The sequence below is a fragment of the Plectropomus leopardus genome, chromosome 10, assembly GCF_008729295.1.
Source record: "Plectropomus leopardus isolate mb chromosome 10, YSFRI_Pleo_2.0, whole genome shotgun sequence".
Taxonomy (NCBI): Eukaryota; Metazoa; Chordata; class Actinopteri; order Perciformes; family Serranidae; genus Plectropomus; species Plectropomus leopardus.
Genome location: NC_056472.1, coordinates 27,411,490 through 27,438,353, shown reverse-complemented (window position 1 = coordinate 27,438,353; position 26,864 = coordinate 27,411,490). Strand labels below are relative to the sequence as shown.

The following is a 26,864-nucleotide window of genomic DNA, read 5'->3' as shown; positions in this document are numbered from 1 at the left end:
GGGACACAGGCCCCATCGATTCAACACAACTGCATACATAAGCATTTACTAATAATAAAGCTCGGTTTGTATATAATTTTCATGGAGTACTACCGCTAACACATATGGAGTGTCAAGAGGAAAAGCCGATCATCTATACTATGGAAAACAAGCCGATTGTGACATGTGAGTGTTTATTAAAAGGAGACGTTGTCTTATTTTTCTGGTCTTGACAGTTAGCCAGGTGGCTATGTTCATTAGCTCGTTTTAGCTAAGCTAACTGGTACCCTTATATTATCCAGCTGTGAGACGTTTCGTGTGTGTGTGGAGATGCGTTGTTTAATTTGTGAAAGCATTAATAGTGTCTTATTTGTATGCAGTAATGCTGTCTGCGATAAATGTCCTCATGGGAGACGGTGTCTCTGTCAGCTAGCTTACAGATCCACTGATTAACAGGCCTGACGGTAGCTAACGATATAACGTCACGGCTAGTTGCTGCAGTTTGGGGAAGGATATCACCTTGTTCCCCGGTGGACAGCCACGCTTTCCTCCGTTAGCAGCTCAGACTGGAGTCGCCGCATCATGTTTAGTCGGTGGGGTCAGTTTGCCATTCATAAATCCCCAGGAATCATGTGTTGGCTTTCTCGGAGGGGTTATTTTGGGAGCTGACTGTGGTAGCGGGAGTCAGCTTCATCTCACACCGCAGGCTGCTCCATTTTTAGGACAGAGAGGTCCAGAGGAGCGGACGGAGACACCGGAGGGTTGGTGTATGAAAAAAGCATGAACGTGACAGTTGGGTTTATTGGGGGATTCAGACTATAAGTCACAGGTTGCCTAATGTGGGATCCTGAGTGTCCTTAGAGGTTATCAGGTGTCCTAACTCCGGTGTATGCCTCTGAAATCATTGTTTCGCTATTTCATTTCATTTATTATATTTTATTTATAAGGACAGCGCACATTAATCAGCATTTCTGTAAATGTGCCAGTGTTAGCCACCTGACTTATTTTCAACTGTAATCCTTTGGCATTATATTTTGAAATCTGTAAAATGGTAAAATTCACAAAACAATGGCAGCAGGACATCATAAAGGCAGAAACGGCAACAACAAACAGGAAGTCAAAGACATAACACAAGCCATGTGAAGCAACAAGAAACGGTAGAACAACAGTACAAAACAATAGCACAGGAACAACATATAGCATTTTAACATAAAATACTCATGCACGCATCTGGGCTTTTGTGCAAAAAAATATATTAAAAGATTAGCAGTTTAGTAGAAATTAATTGCTAATAAACATTGAAAGTTGTATAACAAACATTATAGGACACATCCGTATTCCCCAAAGAGTCTGCAAGCATGATGTGCAAAGACGCAGACTATCAGTCCAATTCTCCATTCTCTGACGGCAACTGAGCAAGTAAACGGTTCTAGCTGCCAACTTTGTTTAGACAAGAAATGGTTAAAATATATGTAATGGGGAGGGAATCTTATATTTTTTTTATACAGTTTTTGGCTTTAAAATCAAATGTCGGAATCTCCCAACATGCTCATAATATTGGCTTATCATCACTATCAGCCAAAATCTGCTTTAAAATGAACCATCAGAATCGGCAAACATGCTTTTTCTTTATTTTGCGCAATTTTACTAAGAGGTGAAAAATAATTGATAGATCAATAATGGTATCAGTTATCCGCCAAATGAGTTGTTATAAATTTGACATTGGGAAAAACATCCAGTATTGTGCATCCCTAATAAATAGTCTTAAATTTGACTTTGTGATGTCTTCATTGCCTCAAACACTATTGTATTTCACTTTCTCATAGGGATGCACAATATTGGATTTTTTGCTGATAGCCAGTATGCTGGTATATAACAACTCATTTGGCCGATAACCAATATGGATTTATAAACTTTATTACCCACCTAATTTCAGTGATCGTCAAGTCTCTTCTGCAGTCGAATTAACATTATATTGTCATGATTGCCCACCAGCAGGTAGACATGAAATACAATACTTTTCAATGCATGCAATAGTCATTTATTGTGCAAAATAAATGAAAAAATACTTCAGCTTCGGGTTGATGTTTTGTATATGTTCGCTTTATCAACATAACAAAAATATCGATTCATATTCACAGAAATCAGTATGTTGGCCGATTCCAATATTTCATTTTAAAGCCAGTATCTGTTGATACCCATGACATGTAGATATGATCATGCATGTTAGCAAAATGTGGATTGTCCTAACTCAGTCTGACAACCATATTCAAACACATGTCTACATGTGACTGCATATCTAATACTCACCTTCATACTTACAGGCAATGCTTGAATAAGAAAAAGATGATCTGTCCAAAATCAGTCTTATATTTGTTTAAAAGCCTTCGATTGAAGTATCTGTAGACCTCCTGTCTTAGGCTGAAAAAGCTAGAAAAGGGCACTTGAAATTCAAAATATGTAAGAAATGTAATGTATTTTTTTTTTTTTTAAATCATTTATGTTAATCATTGACTTAAACAGCTTGCAGACTTTACTCTACTTGTCACTCACATGAATTGTGGTTTAAACCTTAAAAAAACACAGCATGTGTTGACACATTGATTTATAGATTTATGAATTAAAAGCTGGCATCTGAGTTATGAGTGTGCAGCTCTCTGCTCCTTCTGCTTTTTACTGGTTGGTTTACAAGATGAGCCGAGCTGTACTTTCACTAATATTTGACGTGTGTTAGATTGACTTGTACAGTCACTGGGATTATACTGGTGTTTGCTCTGCAGGGAGGTATTTGATAGCAGTTTTTGATAGCTTATATGAGCATTCAAAGTTCAGTTTTGTTTTTGACTTTACTGCTGGAGCTTTAATTCCAAAAAATGAATAACATCAACTAATGCACTAGATCTGCACTGACTACAACACTACATTGACTAAATGTGTAAAGTGCTGCGTTATAAAAATGGCATTGAGCTCCCAGTTTAAGACCAGAACACTGAATTGCATCAAGGTGAAAAATTTACCAATTCTTTTTTTTACTGTGTTGATTGTACATGCAAATTACTCAATTATTTGTACATAATGCCTTTTGCAGCAGTTACGTCATATGCCACACAGCTAAGCTCTACCCTCAGCATGTCTTGTATCTGTCCAGGTGGTTAACAGTGGGCAGCGAGGCTAATTGATTTACAAAGCAGTCAAACTGTCAGCACAGGAAAAAGTGTTGGCCGAACTCCAGCGTTCAAATAGAAGTCGCTACGAGGTTGAAGTGCTGACGTTCGTCTCGCAGGATGTTTGAAGGTGTTTACATTAATGCTTGGTGAACAGTGCAGGAGTTGTAGTGCTGTTTCCCCTGGAGGGGTGGCTCGTTGGAAGTGGCCCAGTTCCAGTGTAGCTTGAACAATAACCTCTTCAGCCCTGCGAGTCACTATTTATCAAAATGCACACAGCTAACAATGGATGACAGTTTGAGCTTTTCTAAAATTGGGTGTCAGCGATGACATTGAAGTCTCTTTACTGTTGACTGAGGATTCAACAATACTCCTCTCAGTCCAGATTAGCTCTAGTTCTTGAGGTGGTGTCGTTTAAGATTCGATGAATGTTAGTACTGTCTGGCGCAACAGCCCGAGCGTCCACTAGTTTTACTTGGAGCCGTTGTAATCAAGTATCCATCATCAACATATTGCATTGCACAATGTATAATGGAAGTAAACAGTAGGAAGACGGCAGATCGCATTTATTACTAATCAATGAAAAGTTTGCGACACTGGCCAGTCAGCAACAGAAATACTAGTCAGTTAAACAAATTTTTAAAATTATTGTTGTATTGTACAGTTGTAGATGCAGTGCACTGATATGATGTTGTGATGAAACAGGATAGAAGGTGTTGTATGTTGTGCAGATTGTAAAGCCCTCTGGGACAAATGATGACAAACCCCACGATTTTAAACAGCTGTGCAGAAAACTGTGTCTGTCAGTTCAGCCACACATTTTCAACATGAAGCTCCCTAAAGCATTGTAACAGTAGAAAGCATGAAATGTGCACGGACGTATGAATCGAATGTAACACAGAGCCGTTTTCCAAAGCTTTTGAAAATAGGCATTTGACAGTCGGACAGCAGAAAAGACAGAAATGACAGCTTTAAATGAGTATATGATCAGTTACACAGTTTAAATGAAAACTAATCTAATTGTGTTAGTCTGCGATTTCAGTTGAATGAAATCTTTCCCCTAAATATGGGCAGGGGCCCTGAAGGTTTTTCGTTCATTAGTTTGGAGCCTCTTTTCTCTTTTCTCAAGAAAATTGCCAAGACAAAAGAGGTGTGGACTCAGCAAAATTTGAGAGTAAAAGTATCTCTGTGGTTTGGAAAGAGATGAGAATTTAAGCTGCAAACCTGACTGATGTAGACCTGCATCAACGTAAAACACATTTACTAGTTCAAGGGACACATCGTAGAGATCCACAGTGCTGTTAAACAGGAGAGAGCCGATAAAGACACAGAGAGCACCGCAGGACATCGACCCCTCCAGGGTGTGATGGACTCTGGGCGGCAAATCAGACTGTCCTGCCAAAACCTCCACATTCTTTACTGCGTTCTCAAAAATTAAATATCACATCTCAGCCTCGCCTCGTTTGATGGATGCGCTTTTATCTCTGTGTTTATGTGTTATTCTGCACAAACAGATTGTGGTGAAATCTTTCACCTCAGTTTGCTCTCGAGATGCTGCTAAATGCACCGGCTGACCGCTGGTGTGCATTTTGTTCTGAAATTTTCTTCTTTTTTTGTCAGTCAAGTATGCACTTGTCATGTCAGGGTGTAGCTCATCTGGACTTTTATTTGTCTTGTTTTTATGGTTTACTCGTAGCGTACATTAACAAACTTTGTAGTCCTTTCTTGTGGTAACTTTATTTTTTGTTTTTATATTGTTGTTTTGGAGTTGTATACTTTGATTTTGTATTTTTGTTCCTTGTTGTGTGTAAATTGTTGCAGCCTGTCTTGGCCTGGACACTCTTGAAAAGAGATTTTTAATTTCAAGAGGCTTTTCTGGTTAAATAAAGGTTAAATTAATAAAACATATATTTTTCTCTCAGAATTACCCATTTCATGTTGCAGCCGTGCTTTCCACATGAGTTTTGGAGGATATTAGTTGCATTTGCATCAGTAAGGCTGCAACACGGATTTCCATTTAGGTGTTAATTTAATTTTGCCCAAAATATCCTCCTTGTCCCTGAACACTGAACCCTAGGACACTTACATTTTTATGACGACATAAAAATGGGCAGATTTTAGGTTTCATTTTCAATTCTCGTTTCTGACCTATTTTTGAAATGCTCTCTGTTCTGTCCCTTTCGTCACAGGTGCTGGAGACCAGGGCTTGTTCACGTCTCTGTATACCTCATTGGCCCAACAACTTCCCAGGGAGCCAATGGAGTGGAGGAGGTGAGTACTGCCCCACATTAATACATATATCTCTGTAAAGCTTTTCATTTTTAACATTTGACACCATCACACCAAGGAATTTTTAATTTCTTAAAAAACAGTCAAATAAATGTTGCATGAATGAAACATTCACAATAAAAGACAAAGGTGCGCGTAGGAAGCAGCGAGTGCAGGATGTACATAAATATAAAAAAGTGTGAATAGTAGTGACAGTAAGCAAGAAATCGAGACGTACTTTGGTGTGCACGATCCGAGACTCACTCTCGTTACTATAATCTTCACTTTCTGATAGAGACATTTAATGACAGGATGGGAGTGCCGGTGATTTTGGATGACTTATTGATGATGTGCTGGAGTTTAATGCAGGTCAGACAGTACAGGCTGCAATAACACGCCGCTGAGTGTGATGTAAGGATGCTTTCTGTGAGTGGAAATGGAGCTGGAGAAACTGTCTCACCTTCAGTTTTATGAGCTAAAGTGAGTTAAGTGATTGTCGAGCTGTTTCATCTGCTCGCTGTTTCATATTTCATCAAAGGTTATTATTTATTGTGCTGTAAGAACAGTGAGTGAGCAAATGAAGGATATCAGAAATGAGTGTTGTCGGGGCGCCTGGAGGATAGAGCGGCGGTCCATGTGCAGAGGCTGCGTCCTCGCCGCAGCGGCCTTGGCCCTTTGCTGCATGTCTCCCACTCTGTCACACTTTCCTGTCAGTTAAAGGCAATAAAAGCCCCAAAAAATAATCTTTAAAAAAAAAATTAAAAAGAAAGAGTGTTGTAAGTGACATGTTTGTGTTTTGATGTGTTTAGACTGAATTTATCTACACGCTGTTTGTCTCCTTTGTTTATTTATTTGACTTTTATTTAATCAGAAAAACCTTTTGAGGTTTAAAATCTCTTTTTCAAGAGTGTCACAGTCAAGACAGGCAGCAACAGAAGTTGAAGACAAAATGGAACAAAAATACAAAATCTAAAATATACAACTCCAAACAACATTATAAAACATACCATAAAACCATAAAAACAAGACAATTAAAAGACCAGCTAAGATTCACCCTGACATTGACAAGACTTAGATGAACAGCAGTGAATGAAAACAGCCCCGGGTTGCCTGCGCTGAAGGTTTAAGAGGATCTACTTTGCTCATTTTCAGGTTCATACTTGTATTTTGGGTTTCTGCTACAACATGTTTACATGCTTTAATGGTGAAAAACACTTTATTTTCCTCATACTGTATGTGCTCACCTGTGTGAAACTCTGCTTTCTGCTCTGTGCAGGACTTACGGTCGTGCGCCAAAAATGATCCACCTCGAAGCTAATTTTGTCCAGTTTAAAGAGGATCTCCTCCCTAAGGAGGGCAACAAGGCTCTCCTCACTTTCCCCTTCCTCCACATCTACTGGACCGACTGCTGTGTGAGTAACTACAGACACACACACACACACACACACACACACACACACACACACACACACTTTGCAACATATCCTCAATCAGTCAGCCTCTCAGTAATTGATTTAACAATTCTGGGAAACATTAATTATTGCACTGTGCGTTATCAGACCGTGTTAGGATAGAAGGGAGGCTTGTTATAAAATTTGGCAACTCACAGCTCTCCCAAAGACAAACTTTTTGTTCCACAAGAAAGGACTGTTCAGTTAAACTGTGTTCAGCTCTACTCTATTCTGCTGGCAGGTCAGATGCAAAAACTCGACTGTTTCAAAGAAATAACTCTCTGTCAACATTTTTGTGTTTCAGTGTAGTCGAACACTCGCAGATGAGTTTATTGTCATAACTTTCTGTGTGTTGCATAAATAATGACTTGATTTGTGGTCATAAAAGCTTCCTGTCAACTATGATTGAAGAAAAATATGCCGCTGCAGTGAGAGTTTGGATTAAATGACTGTTTTATGGTCATTATCATGTCTGACACCATCAATATAAAAACACATCAGTGGAAACACTTTTATTGTGGGATCAGTTCCATTTATGTACAAACTCATTAATCATAGAGATAGAAGCGATACAAAGTCTGCTTTTTAATGTTGCTGCTACCCGATAGGCCTGTCCCGAATACCATTTTCTGGGCTCTGGAGCTTTGCCATCAATCAACAGCGAGTAATTCGGAGCTTTGGTTGGCGAGAGCATCAAACTGACGTCGCGATGGCTCGACTCATTTAATAAACCTGTCAATAACCGTTGGGTAAAATGATCATTCCTGTCACTGTGTGTGTGTGACAGGCGCTGCTGCAGTATCACGAACACTGAAATGGCATTAGTCCGCTGCACAAAAAAGTGTGTGTATATATATAATATATATATATATATATATATATATATATATATATGCCTTATATATATATAAATGCCTAAATTGAAAACCGAATAGCTACCCAATTAAAGAATACCTGAAAATCTGAATATTTGGGTCCAGCCCTACTACCTGACTTTTACTGTCCAGGAGGTCACAGGAGCAGAGTCTTGATACAGTTGTTTCTCTTTCACGTGTTCTGGAGGATCAGCAGTGTCTGTCTGCCCTCTAAGAATAGATGAATACTTATGGGCATCCTATCAGCGCAAAAATAGGTCACAGACAGCTCCGTATGCAGGATATGCAAACTCATAGTGTGTGTTTATAGATAGATAAGATATCCAAGTTCACTCAGTTTAGATCACTTTGGCATAACTCCATAGCTGTGGAGGTTAACAGGGACACGGCAGTGTTTTTGACTTATTTCTATCTTTTAAAAGCAAATTTCAAGTGAATTCAAGCATTTTTACGAGTTCACTTTGGTGGAGTAAAATCAGTCAGTGGATGGAAAAAGACAGGAATATATTTTCAAACGTATCTGCATTTTATTGTGCACGCAGCTGTACTTGATGCACTTTAAGGAGCCTGTAGCCTAAACTGAACTTGACATCTCCTTTGCAACAGTGCTGCAGCTCAGGGAAAGCAGACGGGAGAAAAACAAGAGGGGAAGCAGGAACCTGCTGCTGCTGACTGAGCAGCTGGTTAGTTTAAGGAAGTGCTGTCATCAGCGCGTGACTCATGACATTTCCTAAGGACTGTGCCTCTAGTGTGGGAGTAGGGAGGCTGCATGTGTTTGCAGTATGGACACAGTGACACTGTCACCTGCGCAGTACAAAAGACCTGCAGCTGAGACTAATAAAGACTGAAATTGACACTGTTGCAGTTTTGAGACCGTCAGAGAGTGATCACCCCTCATAAACAACTGTCTGAAAGAGAAAGGACTAATTCATTTGTGGAACTTGCACAATTTGTCAAAATATTATTGAAATCGCAATGTGGCCAAGTGCAATATCCAAATAGCAGGAGCTGCAGTTTTTGATAAATGTAAGAAGCGCTTCAGCATACCATTATAAATGAAGCATTGTGGTGCTCCAAAGATGCCCTCGTGTATCGATCATATTTCAGATGTGAGGGAACATGCTTGTTTGATTTAAACCTCAGCAAACATTATCAGGGTTGGAAGGTAACTTTTGGGTCCAGGTGCCGCTGTGTCTGGTGGATTACAGAATCTACCAGCAACTCAATATACATTACCATCGTTTTATTGGCTGGTGAGTGAAGCGACTCAAGCATCCACTTGCGTATTTTATCAGCATTTGGCTGGTGGCTGGTGCTAAATTCCAACCCTGATCATCATTATTTCTATATTTATTTCAATGAAAATGAAATACAAAAATGACCATTTCTACTAAAATTGCGACTCATATCACAATCACATTATCTCTCAAAATAATTGCAAATTATTATTGTTACGATTATTTATATATTTTGCCCAGTTTGTTTTAATCGTCTTTTTTTTTTTTGTTTAACTGTCACGGTTATTAATTGCACCTTAGACACTGAAAAGTGCATGGGTGTAGAAAGAGAACTGGATACAGCATTGAAGGCGGGGCCCGCTTCATTCCTATGAATATTGTGCAGTGATGCATGAAGCCAAAAAGGTTTGTGTGTAAAATTACCCAGATCTTCCTCTCTGCTTCTGCACTATGTGGCCCGAGCAGGTGCACCCAAACCTCCACTGGACCAACAGCTAACTTCCAGTTTAGCCCTCCGCTATGTTGAATACAGTGATTTATTCATGCAGCACTAAGAGACTTATATACCGTTAGTGAAGCGAGTCATTTCACAGGGGTCATGACGCTCACAAAACTGTCTATGTTAAAAAATATATTTTTGGGCCCAGCTGTAATTCCACAGTTTGGCCACTATGTCAGATTGTCTTCAGAGATTGGCTCTGTACCTGGGTGGTAGGTCTAGAGACTGAAACTTTCTACATTTCTAAACTAAAACTATTCAGGCAGTATCTCATTTTGTGCTTGTTAAAAATTCCATGGTGAATATGCTCCAGTTTAACAATTCTTGTTATGCAAGTTTTAAAATGTAAAACACAAAGATAAACGTTCGAGCTGTTCAGTGCGAAAAGGTGATGAAGTACAAAATCTAGTCACAGTCTTGCGAATAATGAACCTGTAGGATCCCCACAAAGATCTTTTAGTGTGTGACTAAAAAATCACATTGTCTTTAGATGTGAGAGGGTGTCAGACTTTAGTCTTTTCAAAGTCTTTTCAAAGTCCTTTAGGGTATGGCTCGGCATGAGTGGACTGAATGTGGCAGCCAGTTTGGGCTGCAGCACTCCCTTCTTATTCTACAAGGAGCAGTAAATCCTGTGTGCACACAGCATGACAATATCACAGATGGTGAGGACAGGTGGGCTGTGCAGTAAACAAACAGTGAGCTGTGACCTGAACAGACTATAAAATCACACTGCATCAACCACTCACATCTGTATTTATATGTAAATAATACAAATTAAAGGCAGTTATTTCATTGAACTAAAACTATTTTCACATGCAGCTTCTGCACTGACCTGTTTACCTTTTGAGTGCAGACTACAACCAAGGAAGGTGAACAATAAAAGACAATCAGCTGAGTTTTGGAGGCAGTTGCACTTCTGTCAAGGTCAGTCAGGCTGTCCGTTTAGAGAACAGTAAGCTGATCAGTCGCTGAAAACACCTGTGGGGGTTTTTACACGGGTGTGTACAGTCTTCAGAAACTGTAAGTAATGCAAAACTCAGTCCAAACCCTTAGCGACACAGTTAAATAAATGCTTCAAGGAGAACACACCAAATGTGTTCAGGGCTAATAAGTCACTTCTATGAACACGTGATTGCACGTGCAGTGTCGCTCTACTGATCGCTAAGACTCGCAACCCAAAAATCCTACAAACTGTAGCTACAAGTTCACTTCCAAAACATTGTGAAAGCCCGGGGCTTCAGTTCCTCTCTGTCACTGGATACTGTTACATAATAACTGACACATCTTATTATATCCCCCTCTACTCAGCTCCAGACAGTTTAAAACAAACACGGCTCTCAAGTAGCAGTCAGTCACTGAGTAAATCACTGTCACAGCGTTCAGTGGCCACACAGGCGAGGTTATCTTGATATGTGAACTTGTTGGTCAGCATTTTTTCTGTCGTTTCCCTGCTCTGATATTTTCTGATGTGAAAACATCCCCAGCGGGTGCAACAGGCAGGTCACATAAAGGAGAAACATCTTTGCCTCTTCCTTCAACATTCAATCAGAATTTTGTCTGTATGACATATATTTGTGATATTTTTACTCTCTCTCTCTCAGATGTTCCTAAATTTCATGTGTGATTGGTGTGTTTTAACATCATTTTCAGGTGTTAACTAGGCTGTCACGTTAACTACTGTTGTTGGAAAATACACTCATCGGTCACTTTATTAGGTGCACCTTGCTCTTCCACTCAAAAAATGCAGCTGCTGACTCATACAAGTACAAACAAGCTTGTAAACACAACAGGCAATATGGAGGTCAGCAAAATAATTGAGGTCACGTCCATATATGATAAATCAATAATGTACTTATCATAACAGGCTGAGTGTTTAGGTGAAATAGCCCAAGTGAGAGGATCATTTTAATAACCTCCCGGTGTAATGAATGATTATTGTTTTGCTCTTCATTGTAGGACACAGAGGTGTATAAGAGCACGGTGAAGGAGGACATGATGCGCTGGCAGAACAGCTTGCGGGCTCACGGCTCAGCAGACTGGGTCATTATTGTCGTGGAGACCAACGATACAAAAAAGAAGAACAAGACCAACATCCTGCCACGGTCATCTATCGTGGACAAGATCCGCAGTGATTTTTGCAACAAGCAGAACGACAGGTGAGGACACGAGTGGACTGAGGTAAAATTAGCAGCAGAATATGGTTGAGACTGACTTGTTGCTGCTCTTTTATACTCAAACAGCAACCGGCATAATCAATAATCTGCTGAATATAAGAAACCATATTAATTCAAATTCCTTGAGTGTAAAGAAAAGCCCAAAACATCGTGAACATGAGCCTCCTCGTGCGCTGTTCTCGCTCCTTCCATCTTAAAAAAACGTTACTGGAGTGTCAAATCACACACCACCGTCTCAGTAACAGCTTCTTTTCGCAGGCAGTCATGTCAGTGAACAGTAGAGGCATCCATATGCTCCGAATGTTTTTGCTGTAATGTGTCAATAAATATTGTATGTTATTATCTTTTTTTGTCGTTTTCATGCATACATGCATTTTAATATATCTTAATACCCATGACAATAAATTTGAATTTGTATATAAAGGTTATGTCCCTGTGACGCAGGTGTGTGGTGCTGTCAGATCCTCTGAAGGACTCGTCTCGGTCTCAGGAATCCTGGAATTCCTTGCTGCTTAAACTGCGAACTCTCCTGCTCATGTCCTTCACCAAGAACCTGGGCCGCTTCGAAGACGACATGCGGACGCTCCGAGAGAAACGCACCCAGCCCGGCTGGAGCTTCTGTGAATACTTCATGGTCCAGGTACACAGAAAAGGAACAGGAAATATGCTGGCAAAGAAAGAGAAGTAGAAGTTTTGTCATGAGTAAAGGTGACGGGACTGAAAGGACAAAAAAAGTGTCTGTGTTGTTTCTGCTGTTACAGAGTTCCCATAGTCATGGAGAACCTGGAAAAGTCATGTCATTTCACAATCATGTTTTCCAGGCCTGAAAAAATCATAGAATTAGTAAAAATCATTGAAAATTTCAGAAAATCATGAAAAAGTGTGTAAGAAATTAATTCATATTAATGTAACGTAATGATGAATTTATTTAGGTGAGGGGCATACAACTTTAAATGGCTATATTTAGTTTTTATTTTACCGCCAATTTTTTAAAGAAAACATGCCTTCCAAATTCGTTTTTGGCGATTTTTACAGAAAATGTAAACATTGTAGAGGACTTTTTCTTTTCTTTTTTTGACATTTTTTGGTGATTTTTATGGGTGAATTTTTTTTTTCTTATGCATATTTTTTTAAGAAAAGTTTTGACCTTTTTTTTAATTACATTTTTGAAAGGCATGCTTTCTTTTAGTATTGTCAAAATGTCACCATTTACCATAGCCAGAAACTGAAAAAACAGAAAATATAGTTATAGAAAAATGTTTTGAAATTTTGTCTGTGACAATATATGGGAATCCTGCCTCTAACTGTCTCTTTTGTGGATTACGCTGCTCAAGTTTCACAGTTTTGTTGTGTCTCATGTGTGATGTGTGTGTGTGTGTGTTTTCTCTTGCAGGAGGAGCTGGCCTTTGTTTTTGAGATGCTGCAGCAGTTTGAAGATGCCTTGGTCCAGTATGATGAGCTAGATGCTCTTTTTACACAATATGTCCTTAACTTTGGAGCCGGAGGTAAATAACTACTATGATTACTTTTATTATATCCTCAAGTAAAATAGACTTGTACACTTCCATTTTCTGTTTCCAAGATCAGTTTTGTTTCTGTCCACAGATACAGCGAACTGGCTCGGCTCATTCTGCGCCCCGGTGCGCAGCTGGAGCGGCTTGCTGCTTCGCCGGCCCATCGACATGGAGAAGAGGGATGGGATCCAGCGCGGGGAGGCCAGTCTGTTAGATCTGAGGAGCTACCTGTTCTCCCGTCAGTGCACCTTACTCATCTTCCTCCTGAGGCCCTGGGAGGTCACACAGAGAGCGCTGGAGCTGCTGCACAACTGTGTCCAGGAGCTACGACTCCTGGAGGTAAACAGACTCCTACAGTGACATTTTTTTCATGTACTCTTTAAACTCTGTTGCTAAATATAGAAAAAGCTAATTGAAAATGAGAAAATCCTCAAACGTAAATTGAAGGCTTGAACAGACTGAACTGAAACTGTTTGTTGTTTTTCTTGCTCTTCAGGTGTCGGTGCTGGAGGGGGCGCTTGACTGCTGGGTGTTTCTCAGCTGTTTGGAGGTTCTGCACAGGATCGAGGGCTGCTGCGATCAGGCCCAGTTGGCTGCAAACTGCTCCCATACTGTCGGGCTGTGGGCTTACGCAACTGACAAGGTAACAAAATATACCAAGTCATGTCGTTTTTTTGCTTTCATCAGTTGTGTCACCTCCAGGATGTGTAATAATTTCTTCAGTGACTTTCTGAGAAATTATTTGCTCATTCATTAAACAGTGGCCAGTCAGGATCTTTCTTCAAACAATAGAAGAATTTTCCAATTAAATTTTGAATTGTTTTGCTTGTCTTCGTCCTCCAGCTGAAGTCTCTTGGGGAACTCTGTGGCCTGGTGTCAGAGAAGGGACCCACATCTGAGGACCTGAACAGGACTGTGGATCTGCTGGCCGGACTCGGGGATGAGAGGCCCGAGACCGGTGAGTTTCAGACTCGGCTGTGAAATGAAAGTAGTGTCATTTTCAAAAACTTATTCAAGTTTACAGATACTCCCAAAATCTAAGCCCTTTCCACTGATGACATCAGTGGAAGCAAATGGCCACTGGCTTTAAACACCAGCACATCAAAAAAAAACACACAAGTTTTTTCAATTTTTTTTATGTGACATACACAGTTGAAAACGCCAACAGTGACCACATATATCCCCGTCAAATTGATCACTAAATGCTGACACGCATTTTCTTCTCTTTCTTTTTTTTCCTCATGCAGATCATTTTCCATGTGATATTTGTATTTTTTACTGTTCAAATATTTGCACTCTACTGGCTGTTTAAAAATATGGATGCAGAATAATTACCATAATGCAAGAATCATGGGAGTAATGTAAAAAGCAAAAATTTTCAAACATTTGAAAAGGAATGATTCTGTCCAAACCTTTTTGATCCATATAAGCAGTTGGTCACTCATCACATATACTGTAGTGTGCATTTTCAATTTAAGTTCATGTTGTCCTTGGGGTCAATGTGACCCCGAATAAAATCTTTTTTCTATCAAAATATGTTTTTTATACATAGAAATGTAGAGGTCTATTGGCCCTAAATTCCAAAACAAACGTGTGGTAATGGGTTGGACTGAAGTGAGACTAAAGGTGTAACACAGAATTGATCGACAATTTATACAGTATGCTTTAAATAACAGTCAAAACAGGGCGGGGTCAGAATGACCCCAGTCGACAAAAGGTGTATGGCAATTGGGAGGAAATTACGAGGGTTAAGTATCATTCTTGTCCTGTAGTCAGTCTGATTTGTTTGTTTGTCTGCAGTGTTTTTTGGGTTTTACATACAAGCATGCGCGGAGTATCTGAGAATGGCGGCCCTCAGCTGTAGTTTGCAGTGTGTTAAAGTGCAGCTTTTAAAAACAAAGCAGACATGAAGCAATAAATACCTCTGTTTGTTTATGTTGGTAATAGTCAGGCTGATGTGTCAGGCGCCTTCAGGGTGGGAATTTCCTTTCCACTGACAGAAGAGTGAGCTTCTTTAGCCAGTCGTGTTGATTCAGGTGTAATGAAGACTGCAAATAAACAGTCTGTGCCTGGTTTTACTTTCCCTTTGTTTTCCTCCACAGTCAGCAGTTTGCAGAGCCCGTACAAAAAGCTGAAGGAAGCCTTGTCGTCCGTGGAGGCTTTTGAAAGGCACTATCTTGTAAGTCACTTCCTTGCTGCAGTTTGGTGGTGTGTTTCAGTAGTTAGCAAAGCAGTAAGTTAACAGACATTTTCAGAATTCCTGTCCAAAAACTTAAATCAGTTTTTTTTCTGATGTAATCTCCTGGAAACCTCAGTGGAAACAGTTCAGTTGATTATCTTTCTCCTCTCCTCATCCCTCTCCCTCCTCCATCTTGTTGGCCACTTCTTGCATCAGGAACTCTCTCATGCTGCTATGGAGATGTACAGAGCCATCGGCCGGCTGAGGTCTGCCAGACTGGTGGGAAAAAGCCTGGCTGAGTTTTACATGTGAGGAAACCTGCTAGTTCCCTGGGGGCACACAGGGGTCCCAGAATTATCCTGAAGCCCCTGCACATCCACACTGCTGTCTTTTGTCATTCTGGCTGATTAGCTCTCAGCTCCACAACTGTCAATCAGTCACTGCTTGTTAACACCCACACACTCCTGAGGAGAGGTTTGATCAGGCAGAATAAATGGAAACACTAATGTGGTGCGACGGGCTGTGACAGGGTTTTTAAATAAATGTGAAGCCATAAAAGTGCAATTAAAGTAACATTTTTAATACTTTTATTAGAGTCATCATGTAGTGACAGATTTCTTTTTGCTGCATGTAGACAAAATGTAGATTAAAGCAGCTTTAAAAGAGGAATCAGACCCTTAACCAAAACGTGTGTGAGGGTTTACAGCAAACAAAGTGAACTTGGCCTCTGCGACTGGGTGTTTTTTTATGTTGCATGATGTCACTGTTTTTAAATACATAACATGTCCTGCCAAACATCATTCAGTAGCAGATGCATAGTTCATCATTCTCTGTCCACACAAGCTGTCAGCCTTTAAACATGTTAACATGACCACAAGAGTAAAGTTTGTTTATGCTCAGTACTGACATTTTTTAAAAACATGTTAGTTTAGGTAAAGTTTCTTGCAGTTTGTGGGACATTTATTACCATGTTGGTCAATTCCTTTTTACATATGTTTTCAAAAGAAATCAAACCAATTTACTCAATTTTCAAAGGTTTTAATACTTGTGAAAGACGTCTGAATGCAGCAAGAGAAAACTGATGTGTTAAAGAGTGAGATCCTTTTTGTTTAACCAGTAACAGCCCCAAAATCACCATCGCCAAACCTCCGCAGCACATTATCACTCCAAACTATATGAGTTAAGGGTTTATTTGAGCCAAACCACAGTTGATTGTTGGAATGGTGGAAAGATGAATGAAGATGAGTTTTGTTTTGTTTCTATTGACTTTGAATGAAGTGAGTTATACATTGTTAAAATGAATGTGTATTTACATAGAGGGGGTTTGGCAATGGTTATTTAGGGGCTGTTTAAGATAAAAAAAAACCAAAAAGACTGATAAAGGATAATCAGTAGTAAAAACAAAAACTTTTAGCGGATGGACGGTTTGAACGTGCCTCAGGTGGTCACATTGCAGCCTGTTTTGCTGCTGCCAGCTGCAGCCTCTCACTCAAAGCTGGACTCATTTAAAAATCAGTGCTCCATGTAGTCACAAAAACTATGACAAGAACACATTCTGTCAGTAATCTCTGTGCTTTTCCTTCAATGTGAGAAACAACATGATGTGTTGTGTGTATTTCTCAGGAGGAAAGGGGACCCCGAGCGGGCAGAGACCTTCTTACAGGAAGCGCTGAAGTCATACGTGTCAGAGGGATGGAGCCTCCCCGTCACTCACACCAGGAAACAGATTGCTGAGTGTCAGAAACTGCTGGGCAGAACTGAAGAGTATCCTTCAAATCACCAACACCAAGAATAAGCATGAGACCAAATAAGGGCAGAATATGTGAACTTAACAGTAGTGTCAGGATTGAATTTTCAAAGGAAATAACCTTAAAGATTGTTGTTTTGCTGTGTTGTTCAGTTTCCTTTACATCCCACCGCAGCTACTTGCAAACCAGTGCCTTGTTGGCTGGTGATGTGAATCTGACCACAGAGGAGAGGAAGCACTTTTGTCAAGAAATCCTGACGTTTGCCGGCAAGTCTGGAGATCAGTGTAAGTGATCATGTTAATGAAAAAAAGCCTTCCACCTCTATTTCTACTTTAGATGATGATGTCCAGGATTTCCCACAATGCTCTCATCTTGTTGCTTTCATTCAGCAGTGGGTGTTTTTTTTTTGTTGTCTGGGATCACTTGAAGTTCACGCGTCGTATCTGCAGGTTCTTAGAAAGTCTGAAAATGTCCTAAATTCTAAAAAATCCTTTACTGCCACAATCATTTTATCAAATTTAATTGATTCATTGTTTTCTGTCTTTTTTTTGTCAAAATGAGTCCAGTTCCTCTGCATGAAAGTCCACATTTCTGATGTGACAAATCTTTAAAACTTCCACTAAAACTAACGTTGTCTTTTTACTTTATATTTGCTCATACCTGTTGGCAAAATGTAAATGAACCTGACTCACTCCAATAACCATATTCCTACAAAAACACACTGCCTGTCACTGCTGTTACTTACCTGCAATTCTTTAACAAAAATCAGTCTTATATTTGGTGAAAAAGTATCTTGAAAAGGTCTTAAAATGTGTTAAATGTAAGTCCCAAGAGCAACATGTATGTTTCATCTTACATCAGCAGTTAAATATTACTGATGAATCTCACTTAACAGTTGTTTAAAACCATCTGCAGTATTCGTCTTGATGTAAACTAAACTGCAGAAATCTGCATTTCATTGACACCAAATGTTATTTTCTTCCTCCTCAGCTCACAAAGTGACTCTCAGCATGGGCGTTTTCTCTCAGCTCACTCGGCTACAGTTCCATCCCGCCACAGCCTCGGTGCACTCTGGAGCCGTCCTGCAGGTGGAGCTCACTCTGCGATGTTTGATGCCTGTGTCGGTGCACATACAGCAACTCGCCGCCAGCATCCACTTTGACCTTGAGCGTGCAGGGACTAATGGGAGGTCGAAGGGAGCTCAGAGACAAACAAACCCAGGGACAGTAGAGTTTAACCAGGGTAACGGGTCAGCGGGTCCTCCCTCCTCCTCAGCCGCTGGTCCTCCTTTAGAGCTGGAGGAGATTCAGGACAGAAGCCCCTCGGACAATTCTCTTAACTCTACGGGAGTGGTGTGTAAAAACACTCATCTGGTCATGCGTCGGCACGACAGCAACTCGCCGCCGGAAACGCCCAACTGCATCAGCCCTCCCACTGTTACCATGAAGGAAGGAGCACAGATGCTGAAAGTGCAAGACGTTACGTTAGAGCCCGGGAATAACAGCATCATATTCACAGCACCAGTAAGACACACTTTGCTGCTGCATTACATGGAGAAAAAAAAGTATATTTTCAGTTTCCATCTGTTGTCACTTTTGTGTTTCCTCTGTGTTTTCTCTGTAGAGCGGACAGCCAGGTACGTACACATTGCGTCAGCTGTTTGCCACCGTGGGTCAGGTGCAGTTTGTGCTGCCTCATATCTACCCATCGGTCCAGTATGAAGTCTACTCTCAGGAGCCCCAACTCACAGTGGAACCTCTCTCAGGTCTGAATTTTTTATTTGATGGATGACATTCTGTAAATGCTCGAAATCTGAGGTCACAAGTTTCAAGTTTGTTTGCTAAAGGGGTAGGATTTAATAGAGTAGAATATCTTTATTGTCCACCAGGGTGGAAATTTGTCTTCGGCCCACCAGACACAGAAGACAACATGATAAAGAGCAGACAAGCAGTTAGTTAAACAAACACATGAACAGTTCTTTAGCGACATTTTGCACACTCAATCAGTTCAAATAACTGTCCGTCTGTGGTTTAACACTCATCAGTCACTTGTTGAGGGAAGAATAGTGATTGCACTTTTTATGTTTTTAGGGCATGTCTTTTATGTATTTTATGGTGAAACTGGCAAATTTTCACATTTGTGGAAAAAGTTTTTGTAAATTTGTAAATTCCTACTCCCTTTCGCACATTTAAATTTATGCATTTTGCAGATGGAATTCACTGTAGCTTTTATTTCTATTTCTTTTGGTATTGATATGTTTTAACTACTGTTTTTGTTACACATGTATTTTTACTATTGCAAATTGATTCCTCAACAACAGTCACAACTATAATTATAAATCACTTACTTACATCAGGAGCTGCACTCACAGATTTCTCTTTTTGAGCAAACCAAAAATGCAGCTAGCAAACAGACATGATTCATACGTTTTTACGGTCATTCTGTCATCATCATCATATAGTTTAACTCGGGATAAACTGATTGGGAAATTTTTAAATTATAAAAAAAAAAAACAACTAAAAAACCTGTTGCTAAGTCACCCAGTCCCTCATTACAATATGTTAATAAGCACACATTTATACAAACTATACAAAATTGACTTTTTATACTTGACATATTAAAACTTGTTATATAACCTTTCGAGTATTTAGCTGCTTCAGAAGTCTTTTTATTGTACATTAGCAACTTCAAGCAACGTTACTTCATCAAGTGCCTCACCAAAAACTAAATTTTACAAGATTACATTTGAACACATCATTAGATTGTTAAAATTTTAATTTGCCGAGTAATTTTACTGTTGGAAACTTAAATGCATCATAATGTAACATAATGCAACCTCTGTCAGCTGTTAGTTTCAGCCTCTGGCTGCTAACAGCTAACGTTAACTCTGCTGGTTTCATCACAGATTTGTGGTTGACAGTGTAGCGTTATCAGAGGAAAAACAGGTTGTCTCTCCCGACACATCTAGAGGACGTTTAACATGTCCTTTTGTCCTGAAGACCACCTTGGGAAAATCTTTGCTTGTTCCAAACACTTTTTTGTTGTCCCCGGGACGACAGGACGGCGTTAGTTTGTTAAGCCCTGCTTTTTAGCCAGACGAAACTGATTTGACACAACAGAGAAACATCAGCCACTGCAGTCAGTGAATGTCATCTTATTTACTGATGTGCTAATAGAAATCAGTGCATCCCTCGTTTCTACTGCTCTGATTACCTCCACGTCATGTTTATGATTATTTCTAAACCAGCGTGTGATAATGGTGCTCACTGTAGTTGTATTTGTGTTTCAGAGCCGCTGTTGGCCGGTATGCCTCAGATGGTGAAGTTCACTCTGTTGACGGGTCACTACGCTGTGAAGAAAGGAGACGCTCTGCAGCTCAGCAACACAGACACCATGCCCATCCTGCCCTCCAGCAGCTGCACAGCCCGCATCAGCAACCCTACAGCTGGTCAGTATGCGCTTCTATTTATTCTGCCGTCTCCAGCACAGATCCACCTTTGGTAACTGGTTTTCTCTCAACCCTTTTAAAACTGGGAAAATGTCTCTATTTCTTTCAAAAAATGGGAAAAAGGCAATGAGCAACTTAAGAAGAAATTACCATAAAAATTTGACAAAAAAATACAAGACAATTACCTGAAAATGAGCAAAATCAAACAAAAACAAAGCAAACACCAAAAAAAAAAAAAACAATCCATCCTCCCATTTTTTTTGTATTGGAGTCGGGGCGCGGGGGCAGCAGCCTAAGCAGGGAAGCCCCGACTTCCCAAAAAAAAAATGGGAAACTGAAAAAAACCCACACATATTCAAGAAAAAGAGCTGTAAAAGTGCTTAAAATTTATAATAATTCTGTAAAATAATTTCAAATATGTAATTATCATAGCTACAAATGTAGTCTGTGGACATATTCCCCATCTTTGGAAAAAATAAGCATCTATATTTCTTGACAAGTTAATCAAAAACCTTTTATTCTGTGTTTTCAAAGGAAAACCAAACCAATAAGGTTAAATTCTCGCATAAGACGTCTGAAAGCAGCACAATTGATGTCAATCCAGGTTTCCAAGGGTTAATCGCCTACATGACTTGTCTTTTGCACATTTGTAAAATTTGTTTCCTGCAGAAACACGTTTTTTGCGTGCTGATGAACGCACTGACTGACACAAACGCAGCTTTAAAGTCCTCACAGCTTCCTTTTCCGTCCCCTTCATGTGTTCAGAGCTGGTGGGTGAGAACGCTCTGTCCATCCAGTCGTCTGAGAAGGTGACCAGCATCAGTCTGCCCGCCACCCCTCCGTACCACACTCTGGAGTTCCACCTGGAGGTTCTCTGCGTCATCCCGTCTGGGTCTGACCGGCCCGCCAACGAGAGGCTGACCAACGGAGAGGTCCGCCACCGACCGCGCAGCTACAGCCATCCTGACACGCCCATGACGGCCATCGACCAGAGGGTGAGGCCCTCACACGAATCTGCTAGGGGAAATAGTGATGGGGCGTGTCACGCTTCTGTTGGTTTAATTAAGATTTAAAGGCTTCTGGTATCTACAGAGAAAACAGAGCTGCAGCTATCAGCTGAACAGTTGATTGTCAAAAAATTAATCAGCAAGTAATTTGATGATTAATGATTATTTGTTCATTTTTCATGCAAATATGCCAAACATTTGATATTTGCAGGTTCTTGGAAGCTGATTTTCTTGCTCTTACATGATAACAAAGTGAATATTTTTGGGTTTGGGACCAAACAAGACATTTAATAAATCCACTTTGGGCACAAGGATACTCTAACGGGCATTTTCTCTGTTTTCTAATGTTTTTTAAACACCAATCGATAAATTGAGAAAATACGCTGCAAATTATTCTGTAATGAAAAAAAATCATTAGCTGCAGTCCTAAAATTTTCACAAGGATAACCATCGTGAATCAGATTAATATGTCATACAGTCTACATCGCTACTGTTAGTGCACTTTCAACCTCTTTTTGAATTGTTGTATTTTATTTTTTTTTTTATTTTTCTTTATTTCTTTCTGTCACCTGCTGAGGGACTATGGATGTAAATTAGCAGTCCTGCTGACTCACACATATTTAGTTTGCATTTTATTCTGATGTTTATTAATATGCTGTGTCCCCTTTAAATGAACACTAAATAAATAATAAATGTTCCCTCCTTGTAACTAAGCTATTAAGCTGTTTTGTTACACCATACCTCAAGAGATTTTAATCCTAAAGTTTTGCTGGTTTCTGTCCTCAGATGTCCATCGACTGTCCGTGGTCCATCTACTCCACGCTGCTCGCCCTCACCTTCTACATCCCCTTCAAGACCAAACACTCACTGCTCTCTGCTGGTAACAGGTGAGCCTCCATTCACACAGAAATACCTGAATGTGTCACATGTAAATAAAAAAATTGTATTGTTGAAGCAACAATGTTCAGTCACGAGGATCCTCGGGAGATTTGCTCTTTCACACATGAATTATTTATTCACTGAATGTTAACATAGCGTTCTTCACCATGTACATTCCCCTCGCTCTTACACACGTCTGACCTGCAACCTTTGACCCCCCCCCCCCCCCCCCTCCAGGAAGTACATCCAGGTGTGTGTGCAGAACATGTCGGATGTGAGCTTCACGCTGGCAGAAGTGAAGCTGACAGAGAAGCAGCACGCGTCACTGGAGCTGCAGTCCCTCAACAATAAAAACTCAGCAGGTGAGAGGAAAAAAAGGGAAGTGGACAAATGTCTATGGGATGGATCACCGGACAAACAGATAGATAGATATTGTTTAATAAAAGGCTTTAGTGTTTGTATATAATATACATGTCATAATATTTAGATAAAGCAAGTTCATTTTGTCTTCTTATTTTAGATTATTATTATTCTCTTTTTTATCAGACAAAAAATGTAGGACATGTGTTTTACCTCGACATGCTTCTGAGATGTCAAGGTAAAAAACATCTCCTTCATTTTTTGTCTGATAAAAAAGAAACAGAATAAATAAGTTATAATATTTACGTGTAAGTAAACACGTGTAAGTAGGGTCAGCTTTGCCTCTGGAGGGAGCGGAGCCTGAAGGTGAAGCTCTTCATTTCCCAGCTGATCAGAGTTACAGGTCTCAGTCATGGTCGTAAACTCTGGGTAGAGGCAGAAGTAATGATTTTCTTTAAGAAGCCAGAATGAGTTTCCTCGTCGGTCGGGATGAACCACAGGGACAGGGTGATGAGCTCTGGTGGGATTTGGGTCGTTCTGGATGTCTTCCTGTACAAATATTCACAAATAAAATCAGAATTGAGAAATAAAGTATTCTGACATTTCTGTCGAAGGGATCTTTCTGTTCTTCACCGTGTGACAAAATGAATACAGATTTTTTGGTTGGACAGTCTGAGATTAACAGGAACGGTGGGAGGGGGGGGGTGACATGCAGCAAAGGTCCCCAGACTGGACTGGAACCCGGGCCGCTGCAGAAACCTCAGCCAAAGGAGGTGCACACTCTACCAGCTGAGCTAGAGGTCGCCCCGATAAATACATCATTTTTTCAGTCAGATAACAAAAACAGGAGAAAGAGATGTCGCAGTTTTACAGTCGATCTGTTGACCCATTTATCACATGAACGCCATTTTCAAATTAATGCGCGTTAGTGTGGACCCTGGCTGACTGGCAGCTCACATCTGTCTTGTGTTTGTTTCAAAACTAATTCATATTGATGTGTTTTTGTGTAGCTGTTGTGCAGTAAGCACAGCGTGTTCTGCCTGTGGGAGGTGCGGTGGAAGGACGACCTGCCCTCCTGTCTCCAGTGCGTTTTCTCTGCCAACTTCGCTCCGCTCAAGCAAGACGTCTCTGCCTTCAAACCTTTTCACTACCAGTTCCAGCTGGAGAGAGTCACTGTGAGTCCACCTCAGCTTTTATTCTGTTCCTCTGACCCGAGAGTTCGATAAGTGGAGCTGTGACCGTGCTGTCGGTAGCTCAGATCAGGGTTCCCGTGGATCCTTAAAAAGTCTTAAAAGGCATTGAATGAACTAATCTAAAAAAAAAGGCCTTAATTGGTATTAAAGTGACTTTGATTAATTAATTCAGAAGTGCTTAATCTTAATTCAATCTGTCAAAAGTCTAAAAAATGTTTAAAAATAAGATTTTATTTTTTTTTTTCTGACATTCTGGTGTGAAATATTAGAATTCTATATTTTTTGTTGTTTTCCTTGGAAAGCATTTCTGAGTATCCAAGTCCAATGTATAATAATAATAATAATAATAATAATAATAATATAATAAACTTTTAAATAATTAATGGAATTCCTTTCGCATTACCATCATGCAGATAAGGATACAGGAACCAACAACACATCTACCACATTCAATCAAATGACAAATTAAAATGTTTTTTTGTTTTTTTCACAGCAAACCAAATGGATACTTAATATAATATATTTAGTATAATAATAATAATAATATATATTTTCCATGTGTTCCACATAAGAAGGTTTTTAAAAGAAATTCCAGGAATTTCAAGAAATCAACTTTTTAACTTGACCAGCAAAGTTGTGTTTTATTTTTATTTATTTTTTTATTTTTCATGCGATTTTGATTATCGTTGAGTTTGCTTAAGTTTTACTAACATAACTCCTGTTTGTTCCTGTCAGACGTTGTACAGCGTGAAAGCGGAGATCTTGCCTCCTGCTGGTGAGCAGCACTGTCGCTCTGGTCTCCTCTGCGGCCTCGAGGTTTTTATAACACGACTGACTGAACCTGCAGAGGGAGAGATGGCAGAGGAGAGCAAGACCGACACCGACGGCCTCAAAACCACCAAACTCATGTATGAAGGTACGTCAGGACAACGGCTAAACGCCGGGGCTTTCTAACAGGATAAACAAAGGCAGAGGGAGTTACAGTAGTGCTGAGAAATTAATTATAAAGTGATGTTTTATGCTAACCCTTTTAATTTATGCAAACTATATTGTTATATATTAGTATATAATTAAATAAAAATGCATTTAAATGATAATTATTTCCAACTAAGATTACAGTAAAATATTCAAATAATTATTCCAAAATGTTTGACACCAAAATGCACCAAGAACCAAATACTTACAATTTCAATTAGTTTCAAAAGCACCAGAAAAAAGCATCACTGGCGGCTCAGTGGGTAGAGCGGGCGGCCCATGTACAGAGGCTGTGTCCTCGCTGCAGCGGCCGTGTTTGTGTGTGTTTGTGTTTGTGTGTTGGGGTGTGCGTGCGTGGGGGGGGTGGTGGGGTGTTTGTGGGGTGGGGTGTGTGGGGGGGTGGGTGTGGGGGGGGGGGGGGGGGGGGGGGGGGGGGGGGTGGGGGGGGGGGGGGGGGGGGGGGGCTGGGGGGGCAGTAACTGGGGGTGGGGGGGGGGGGGGGGGGGGGGGGGGGGGGGGGGGGGGGGGGGGGGGGGGGGGGGGGGGGGGGGGGGTTCAGGGGGGGGGGGGGCCTCTGTTCGGGGGGGACACCTGGGGGGGGGGGGGGGGGGTGGGGGGGGGGGGGGGGGGGGGCGGGGGGGGGGGGGGGGGGGGGGGGGGGGGGGGGGGGGGACACTTAAAACCCAAAATATCTGGGGGGGTTCCGCAGGGGGGGAATATATGGGGGTCTACTTTTAAATTACTTTTGATGGGGGGGGGGGGGGGGGGGGAAAGGGGGGGGGGGGGGGGGGGGGGGTTAATATATTTGCTCCTCAAATTGGGGGGGGGGGGGGGGGGGGGGGGTTTTTAAACTGGGGGGGTCGTTTTTAAATTTTTCATTTTTGGGGGGGGGGGGGGGGGGGGGGGGGGGGGGGTTCTTAGGTTTTTCTGGGGGTTTGTGGGGGGGGGGGTTGGGGGGGGGGGGGGGGGGGGGGGGGGGGGTGTAAAGGGGGGGGGGGGGGGGGGGGGGGGGGAAGGGGGGGGGGTGGGGCTGATTTCTGTGTTTGAATTAGGGGTCGTTCCAAATGTTATGGGGGGGGGGGGGGGGGGGGGGGGGGGGGGGGGGGGGGGGGGGGGGGGGGCAGGGGGGGGTGGGGGGGAAGCTGGGGGGGCCGGGGGGGGGGGGGGGGGGGGGGGGGGGGGGGGGGGGGGGGGGGGGGGGGGGGGGGGGGGGGGGGGGGACAAACAACATTTTGGGGGGGTAAACCGTCTGGGGGGGGGGGGGGGGTTAGGGGGGGTGCTGCATTTAAAAACCTTTCACATGCATTTAATCCTCTGAAACTTAAGCAAATTAAAAAAAAATATTATTATTATTATTAACAATTTCATCTGGGGGGGGGGGTTTATTGGGGGGGGGGGGGGGGGGGGGGGGGGGGTTACTTAAAACTTTTCCTATGGTTTTGAAAGAAATCATTCAGGGGGGGGGGGGGGGGGGGGGGGGGGGGTATATATATATATATATATACACACAATATATTCATTGGGGGGGGGGGGGGTTCCACTTTTTTTTCACTGGCTGTTTTATGGGGGGGGGGGGGGGGGGGGGGGGGGGGGGGGGGTTTTGGGGGGGGGGGGGGGGGTCTTGGGGGGGGGGGGGGGGGGGGGGGGGGGGGGGGGGGGGGGGGGGGGGGGGGCACCCTCCAGGGGGGGGGGGGGGGTTATAAAAATCTCATTATAACAGAAAGGGGGGGGGGGGGGGCAGGATGTGGGGGGGGGGGGGGGGGGGGGAGACTTCTGCTGGGGTGTATTTCTTGGGGGGGGGGGGGGGGGGGGGGGGGGGGGCGGGGGGGGGGGGGTCTGTCCCTGCTGGACAAGGGGGGGGGGGGGGGGGGGGGGGGGGGGGGGGGGGCGGCATTCGCAGGGGGGGGGGGGGG

The 26,864-nt window shown here is 41.8% G+C and overlaps 1 protein-coding gene and 1 pseudogene across 1 annotated transcript; one reads left to right on the top strand and one right to left on the bottom strand.

The window, feature by feature from the left end:
* On the top strand, positions 1-25,242 carry trappc10 (trafficking protein particle complex subunit 10). Its single transcript, XM_042495293.1, has 21 exons — positions 1-165; positions 5,333-5,414; positions 6,688-6,823; positions 11,431-11,630; positions 12,093-12,288; positions 13,042-13,153; positions 13,254-13,501; positions 13,659-13,805; positions 14,006-14,120; positions 15,265-15,341; positions 15,558-15,649; positions 16,965-17,105; positions 17,264-17,373; positions 18,080-18,612; positions 18,713-18,854; positions 20,379-20,537; positions 21,303-21,532; positions 22,331-22,431; positions 22,661-22,805; positions 23,794-23,958; positions 24,712-25,242. Exons 1-21 carry the CDS (start codon positions 105-107, stop codon positions 24,928-24,930), a joined length of 3,411 nt encoding a protein of 1,136 aa, XP_042351227.1. The 5' UTR covers positions 1-104; the 3' UTR covers positions 24,931-25,242.
* The window catches only part of LOC121949170, a 5,573-nt pseudogene continuing 3,663 nt past the window's right edge, over positions 24,955-26,864 (bottom strand).

Coding starts and splice junctions, on each gene's coding strand:
- trappc10 (XM_042495293.1), top strand. CDS start 105: ATGGAGTGTCAAGAGGAAAAGCCGATCATCTATACTATGGAAAACAAG. Junction 5,415..6,687: donor GAGCCAATGGAGTGGAGGAG/GTGAGTACTGCC, acceptor TGCTCTGTGCAG/GACTTACGGTCGTGCGCCAA. Junction 21,533..22,330: donor TGACGGCCATCGACCAGAGG/GTGAGGCCCTCA, acceptor TTCTGTCCTCAG/ATGTCCATCGACTGTCCGTG.